This window comes from Chamaea fasciata, unplaced genomic scaffold (genome assembly GCF_029207755.1).
Source record: "Chamaea fasciata isolate MVZ Bird 193981 ecotype frontalis unplaced genomic scaffold, bChaFas1.0.hap1 SCAF_8, whole genome shotgun sequence".
Taxonomy (NCBI): domain Eukaryota; kingdom Metazoa; phylum Chordata; class Aves; order Passeriformes; family Sylviidae; genus Chamaea; species Chamaea fasciata.
In genome coordinates, this window is record NW_027094093.1 from 18,882,888 (window position 1) to 18,890,858 (window position 7,971).

A 7,971-nucleotide genomic window follows, 5' to 3' on the forward strand; every position below is an offset into this window, starting at 1 on the left:
ATGTGCATAAGAGATATATTTTGTATCATACAAACATTCCTTCTCACAGGATACAAATAATAACACATGATCTATTAAACCAAAACCATGCAGGACTGCCGGGTATTAACATCAGGTACACAAAACACTCCTACTTCCCTCTGATTTTTCCCTCACTCCCAAGTCTCTCTGGATCTTTTCTAATTACCCAGCCATGTAACATTCACAACTCCCAAAGCAGGAACAAACAAAGCAGAATTAAAATTATTAGCTCAACATGAGAACCTGAAAACACATAAACACTGGGCCAGCCTAATGCCATTGTTTTTTTTAAACTCCTAATAATACTATGACTGATTTAGAGAAGTGTGTTGTTAAACGTTAATGGTAGTAAAGTTGTCTCTCACCTAAAACAAGCCTTTCTCTTTCTTTCCTGCTACCTGATATCATCTCTCCCTTAATCATGCTTTTCTTTATACAAGCTGGTGTTCAAAACAACTACCTCACAGGAAAAGTTCAAGTAAATTAGAAACAACAAAATCAGATCTACAAGATCAGCCAGGTGAATAAAGGCAAAAGTAACTCCCCAATGGTCATTCCAGCAAGTCCGTGCTTCCACACAGGCAAAACAAACTGGAGAAACAAACAGAAGAAGCAGAGACTCTGGAGCAGCTATCATTTGACAATTCATTAACATTTGTGAGCCCTGCATCAACTTATGAGGGACAACTTGCACGAGAAAGACTATTCAGATAAACTGAAGCAAACAAAATCGTGCCCATTACTTTTTGTACAGATCATCATGTACATGTTATATAGCACTATTTAATTTCATTTAAAAACAAAAATTGCCACATAGCAAGACAAATTCCCAAAGTCCTTTGCTTTATTAAATCCTCGGTATGAGATGAAATGTCCTTTCTCCTTTGCACTTTTTAAACTATCTCACACGCTTCAAAACGTGACTAATGAAGGGTAGCTGATCGTCCCGCTGTTTGCTGACAGCCACCAAACGCTGTCAGCCCCTCTCCCGTGCCAGCCAGCGGCTGTTTCAGACTGCCGGCCCTCATCCAGCGACGGACAGAGACAGTCCTACAAAGATGTCACTTGGGACAGCAGTACGTTCACACTGCGGATTGCAGAAACCGGTTTTCTCTTGCAGTAAGCAGCAGCTATACTTGGGAGAGTCAGTAGCACGAGAGCCACTGCTGCGGGCACCGAGCTCTCCCTGTGAGCGCCGCTGCTCCGGCCCCCCCGGGCCCCGCTGGCCAGCCGGGCGCGGCTCCAGGTTCCGGCGTTACCGCACCGGGTACGGAGCACGCCGGTTCCCGCGGAGGCCGCGCCCGGAGCTCACCGCCGCCTCAGCCGGGCGCCCCATCTCCCGCAGCCCCACTCCCCGGCCCACCTGCCGCTGGCAGGCAACCAGGGCCAGCCCCACTCACCTGCGCCCGCCGCAGCGCCGCCACCCCGCAGGCACAGACGGACAGGCTCCAGCCGCGGTTCTCTTCAAAGCGGCCGGGGCCGGGGCGAGGCCGGCCCGGGGCGGGAGCGGGATGCCCGGCACCGGCGCCGTGAGGGAGCGGCCCCCGCCGGGCGGGGCGAGCGCGAGGAGGGTCCTGAGGGGGCACGCGAGGGCTCGTGAGGCCGGGCGGGCTCAGGGCGCGCGGGGGTGGCCCGGTGCACCACGTACCCCCGGCCTCGCCAACAGCACGACGGCGGCCGGCCACTTTTTTTTTTTTTTTTTTTTTTTTTTTTTTTTTTTTTTTTTTTTTGCCGGCTTTTTGTGGTAACATTTGCAGCCACCCTCGCACCAATGCCGCCTCCCTCCCTGCCCGCGCTGGACACTGAACACAGGTGGGACTCCCCCAAAGACGCGGCCGCACCGCGTGTGGCAGCCCCCGGGAGCGCGGGGCCGTCTCCCTGCGAAAGGAACGCGCTGGCTCCGCGGCCGGACAGTAGAGCGAAGGAAATAACATATAAGAATAAAAATCAGTTCCGAAGCGCTGCTCAGCGCGCCTGAGACACCATTCCGGCTGCTGCCCCGCGGCGCTGCCCCCGGCAGAGGGCGGCCAAGGGCAGCGCCGCCGTGCCCGGCCGACAACCGGCCCCGACGGCCTTGGTGCAAGCGCCGGCGGATAGCGCATGGAGACAGGCGGCTGCTCGCGGGTTCCTGGCACCTCCGGCCCCGCCGTTGTGCCTGAGCTGCAACAGGCGCCGTTAACAACTGCTGTACAAAACACGCGTGCTAGGCGGAATGTCGCACCTACGCGTGTAACGTTACAGAGATTTCACTGGAAAGCTCTGCCATTCTGGCACAGAGAGCGGGTTACTGATCTCCCGCGACGTGCACGCTCTCCCGGGGCCAGAATAGACGAGAAGGACCCCCAAACGCGGCCGCCCAGCTCCGCCCGCCGTCAGGCGCGCCCGTGTGGGGATGCCGCTTACGGGGGGGCCGATGTGCGGGCCTTTCCCTGGGGGTGCCGGCCAGACGGGGCCACACACCAGAGACACAGCACGGCAGAAGGGGCCGAGCCGCGGCCCCGAGCCCTCGCTGGTGCGGCCCGCTTTATCCAGCCAAAGGGGCAGCAGCCTGAGCGGTGCGACGGGGAAGGTCCCGGCGCCCAGCGACTCCGCGGCCGCTCCCGTCCCGCAGTCCGCGAGCCCGCGGGGAGCCGGCGCGGGCGGGCTCCGCATTGGCTGTTGCTAGGTGACGTACGCCGCGCCACGTGACCGGTGTTAAATGCCGTCCCGGCGGCGCGCGGCGCGCAGAGTCCGTCCCGCTGGCGGCGGCGGGAGCGCGGCTGCACCGCCCCGGCGGAGCGCGGCGAGCATGGTGGCGCGGCTCTGACCGCCTGTCCCCGGCGGGGACGGCCGCGGGGCGGCGACCCGTGCCCCGGCGGGCGGGGGGCGCGGGATGACGGGGGTGCTGGACAGTCTGATGCCGGACATGCACACCAGCCAGATCTCCGCCGGCAGCTACCACCAGCACGGCGGCCTGCACAAGCCTCAGGAGTCCCCCACGCTGCCCGTCTCCACGGCCACTGACAGCAGCTACTACACCAACCAGCAGCACGGGGCATCGGGCGGGCCGCCCTACGGCCCCGTGAGCTCCTACCCCTACGCGGGCGGCGGCACCGCCCCCTACTCTGCCAAGGCCGCCTACGACGTGGGTTACGGGGGCGCCTACGGCTCCTACGGGCCCTACGGCAGCAGGGCCTCTCCGGCCAACAACGACTCTGGTACGTCCGAGCCCCGCGTGGGGGACGGCTAGATGAGCCTGGCGAGGAGGCGATCGGGGCTCTGGACACGGGGTGGGCCGGGAGAGCGCTCGTTCCCGGTGGGTCGCCCCGACGGGGCGGGCGGTGATCCGAGCTGCGGGCAGGGCCCGGGGTGGCGGGGGCGCTTCGTCTCACTCGGGTTGCCGTTTCTGCCGCAGCAGAGAAGGAAGACTGCGAGCCGGAGGTCAGGATCGTGAACGGGAAGCCGAAGAAAGTGCGGAAGCCCCGGACCATCTACTCCAGCTTCCAGCTGGCGGCTCTGCAGCGGCGCTTTCAGAAAACCCAGTACCTCGCCTTGCCCGAGAGAGCGGAGCTGGCGGCCTCCCTCGGCCTCACCCAGACGCAGGTAACGCTCTCCCGCCGCGGGGCGCCGGGCACGTCCCGCCCCGCCGGGAGTCGGTTGCGAGCGTGGGAGGAAGGCCGTCCTGTGGCGCCTCGACAGCCCCGGGTGGGAGTGCAGGCGAAGCGGCAGCGCCGCTGAGGCAGCGCCGGGAGTGCTCGGGGCTGCGAAAGCTACGCGTCCGTGCCGCGCCGCGGGCGGTCTGGGCGCCGGGAAGGCGCCTCTGAGGCAGCGGCCGCCTGACGCCCCTTTCCCCGCAGGTAAAGATCTGGTTTCAGAACCGCCGCTCCAAGTTCAAGAAGATGTGGAAAAGCGGAGAGATCCCAGCGGAGCCGCCTCCCCGCCGCAGTTCATCGCCGCCGTCTCCTTCCTCGCCCCCCGCCTGGGACTTCGCTCCGCATCCACGTACAGCGGGCGGCGCCGGCACCGCCAGCCCCAGCCCCGCCGCCGCCTTCCTCGGTAGTTACTCGTGGTACCCGCCGGCCCCCGGCGGCCCGGCGCACCTGCCAGCGGCCGCTCCCCTCCCGCAGCCGGCGCAGCCCCCGCATCACCACGGCAGCGGCAGCATCTTCTAGGCGCTGTAGAGACTTGAGCCCGCGGGCCGCACCCGGCAGCCGCGGGGCACCGACGTGCAGCACTGGTGTGTTTGGTGAAGCGTGGCTCCGGCCCCGGCCATCCCGGCGGAGAGGAACTGCTCCGCGCCCTGTCCCGCCCCGTTGCCGCCGCCGTCGGGGCCCATGTGCATTCGGCCCCGTGGGGTCCTCCCTCCCGCCGTGAAAACAACCACGCTGTGGAACAAGTACTCACCTCCCTTCTTCCTCTCCATCTCTCCTCTTCCCTGGCGTTTTCATCAAACCACCGCTGCAGAACTCTGGTTAACTTTACTTTTTATTTTTTTAAAGTTGATAGGTGCCTTTGCGGATAACCTCACGTTGATGTTGGGGATTAAAAAATAAAAATATTAAAAAAAAAGATAAATAATTTTTATATGTAGATTTAAAACAGAAGCCTCCCGTGTTTAAGGTATCCCTTTTAGCCGTGAACGAAACCGTCCGGCAGGGGCGGGGAGCGGTGGCAGGCGGCGGTGCCGGTGCGGTTCCCGCCCGTGCGCTGCCTCCGGGCTGGTTTCGTGCTCCGACGGGGCTTCCCCGGGTCGGGCGCCAGCCGCAGCAAGCCGTCCTCTCCGCCCCGCTCCGCTCTTCCCCCGCCGGCAACCTAGCCACTGACATGCCCCTGATCTCTTTGATGTCTAGCGTCGTGAAAAGAAAGAAAACGGTATTTTTGGTTATTTATTATGGAAAACTTATACACTCATTAATGTTTCTTTTACAATAAGAAGAGATTATTTAAATAAATTATTGTTTCCATGGTGCCCACGCTGAGTTTTTGGGGGATGGGGGAGGTTGAGGATGTCGACCTCAACCGGGCGTTCGCTGGGAGGGAGAGCTGCGTCCCCTCCACCTCCTCCCCACTGTAGCTGTGGCCGCAAGCTGCAACTTCCCCCCTCCTTCCTCTCTTTCCCGTCCACAATAAAATCTCGCCCCTCATAGTCTTCTCGGCGAGGCCATGAATCACTCAACGCTGCCTGCAGCAGCGCAGAGCTGCCCCCCCTTCCCCCTCTCCCGCCTGCTGGCGCCAGAGGCATTTCACCCGGGACAGATTCCTGCCGTTTCACAGCTTCCCAGGGCCAGGGCGGTCCGGAGGGCTTTGGGGCTGGGCCGTGCCCGGGATTTGCAGTAGTCCTGGAGCCGGTCCTTGGGTGCAGCCCTGACCCAGAGGCATTTTTGCTTTACCCTTCCAGCCGTGGCAACCTGCATGGGATCTTTGCTTGGGCCAGAGCTGGTGGCTGCCCCAAGCCCCTCTGTGGTGCTTCGAGGGCTGGAGGCACCGAGTGGACTCTCTCTGAGATGTGCCCCTCGAGGACTGAACCCCTCAGACCCCTCAAGGTGTTCCCCTCTGCGGTGCAAACCCTTCAGCTTCATCCCCCCTAGCTGAAATCCTCTGGGATGTACCACGTAAGGGCTTGTACCTCCCGGCTGAGCCCCTTTCCAGGCAGCATCCCCTTCAAGTTGCAGCTTCATGGGATGTATCCTTCGAGGGCTGGACTCCTCCAGGATGTAACCCCTGGAATGCTACCTGCCCCCCTCTGAGCTGAACTCTCACTTTGATGACCTCTGCTGCATCCTTCGGGGCTGCCCCACTCGGGATGCCACCTCCCGGCTGTGCCCCTCCAAGCTGTAAACCTTCGGGCTGCATCCCTGGAGGCACTGTTACTGGAAGAAGCAAAACGGGGTGAAAGAAGGGATCTCTGGCCTTCTTCGACGAGAGGACCCGCCATTCTTGGAGAGGGCACGGGGCGACAGAGCCGTGCGGAAGATCCCGTTGCAGACAAGATGATGAAGAAGGCCCAGGCCAGCTTGCCCGGGGTCGGGAATGCGCAGCCTGGCCGAGACTCTTCCGAGAGGCCTTGGCATGAGGAGCCCGGGCGGAGCTGGGGAAGGCGGAGTGGGGCGGCCCCACAAGGAGACTCGTCGGGAGGAGAGGGCAAAGAAGGGGGAAAAGAGGGAGGGGGGAAGAAGGGGGGAAAGCGAGAGGGCAGATTGCTTCTGAGAGCTTGGGGAAAGCTTGGGGGAGAGGGGAGGCGGGGGTCGAAGGAGGAGTGAAGAAAAGCGAAGAATGACGGAGGAATGTTGGAAGAGGAGAGTCGGGTGCAAAGAAACCGAGGGGAGGGAGTGGGAGAGACAAAGGGGGAAACGATAGCTGCCGTCCATTGCTGGCCCTGACCCGGCGGCGAGGACGGGGACGAGAGCCCAGAGCCGCCCCAAGAAACAGCCGACCCATCCCATATCTCTCCCCTCCTTCACCCTCCCGCCGGCCGCGGAGAGACCTGGTGGCAGCGGCCTCAGCCGTCCGCTCCGGCCGGGGAGAAGAAACTTCCCGCTGGCGGCCGGCGAAGCGCCAGGGCGGCGAGCACGGGGCGGGGCGGCACGCGTGGCCAGCAGCACCGCGGAGCCCCACGCCCCCATGGTCCGGCAGGAGCTGTGTTCCCGGCAGCGCGGTGTTTCCGCGGGCTACGACGAGGGTGCCGGAGAGGGGGGAAAAGTGGGATACACCCCTCTGGCGGGTGACAAACGTTGCTAAATCGGTCGACCGGGACGCACGAGGAAGCCGTGGGCGCGGGCCACGGCCGGGACGGGGTCGATTCCCATTCCTGTTCCCTCCCCGCCGCCCCCCGCCCCATCGTTTTCACAGGCGCTTCTCGCAGTTAAATAAAGTTCCCCCAAAACATCTGCGCCCCGGTCTCTCCTGGCCCAGACTCTCCAGTCCGATGTAGCATCGCTCGGCTCCTCGGGGTCGGGCAGGATGCCGACAGCGCGTCCCTGGGACTGGGACCTGCCCCACGGGGGAATGCGATCAGCGATCGGGGAGCAGAGCACGCCACACCCAGGACGGGAACCTTCGTGCTTTCTTTCTGTTATTTAGTATTTTATTATTTATTTATTACTATTTATTTGCTGTCTGCTGGTAGCACTCCTCTCCGGGCTGTCCGCACCTGGTGTATGCGATGGAGTTTTTCGTGCTTCAGCATCCCTGTATGTCCCAAAGCCTCCCCCGGCGCCGTATTTCACCCGCGGCTCGCATCCCAGATGCGGCTCACACCGCGCCGGGGTCGGCGACGGCGAGCGGATGCAGACGCGAGTTACAGCAGCTCCCGCGCGCACTGCAGATGCACACACGTAGACAGATATTCGTGCGTTTGCAAGCTGTATTCTTCTGCTCTTTTCCTGTCCGATAGGACGGGGCAGGCACCGCTGAGAACCATGTTCCCCCTCACTAGTTGCACGGAGGTCGGCCGCCAGGAGCCGGCCAAAGTTGCGGGGAGCGGGATAACCGGGGGGCGTGAGATGCCCCGGCCTCCGCAGCGCTCCGGGAAGGGTTGCGGAGCGGGAGAGGGAGCCTGGCGGGGGGGCTGGCACGATCCCACCCCACGTCCCAGAGCCCAGGTTTCCCCCTCCGCCCCCCGTAGGACCTGGTCTCGGCACCGGGCCGGGGGGGCGGCTGAGAGGGGCCCGTCCCGGGGGGGCGACAGGGTAAGTGACGGCTCCGCGACCAGCCCGGTCCGGGAGGGCGGCACGGCAGCCGCCCGGCCGAGGGGGCACCCTCTGCCCCCCCGGAGCACGGGAGGGGCCGGCCGGGCTTGTACCGTGGGGAGGCAATTTACTCATTTGCCCGGTGAAAAGAGAAAGCACGAGAAATTCAATTAAAGCGGCTCTGGCAAAAGGAGTTATTTGAGGCATGAATGTCTCCCCTAAAGCTGCAGCAATCATGTGGCATTAGACACTTCCGGAATCCTATAGCCAACTTGAAAAATCC

The 7,971-nt window shown here is 62.4% G+C and overlaps 1 protein-coding gene across 1 annotated transcript; it reads left to right on the forward strand.

The window, feature by feature from the left end:
- The first annotated feature begins 2,813 nt into the window (after positions 1-2,813).
- On the forward strand, positions 2,814-4,959 carry DLX2 (distal-less homeobox 2). Its single transcript, XM_066189255.1, has 3 exons — positions 2,814-3,218; positions 3,416-3,603; positions 3,858-4,959. Exons 1-3 carry the CDS (start codon positions 2,894-2,896, stop codon positions 4,170-4,172), a joined length of 828 nt encoding a protein of 275 aa, XP_066045352.1. The 5' UTR covers positions 2,814-2,893; the 3' UTR covers positions 4,173-4,959.
- The last annotated feature ends 3,012 nt before the right edge of the window (positions 4,960-7,971 follow it).

Coding starts and splice junctions, on each gene's coding strand:
- DLX2 (XM_066189255.1), top strand. CDS start 2,894: ATGACGGGGGTGCTGGACAGTCTGATGCCGGACATGCACACCAGCCAG. Junction 3,219..3,415: donor TCCGGCCAACAACGACTCTG/GTACGTCCGAGC, acceptor TTTCTGCCGCAG/CAGAGAAGGAAGACTGCGAG. Junction 3,604..3,857: donor TCGGCCTCACCCAGACGCAG/GTAACGCTCTCC, acceptor CTTTCCCCGCAG/GTAAAGATCTGGTTTCAGAA.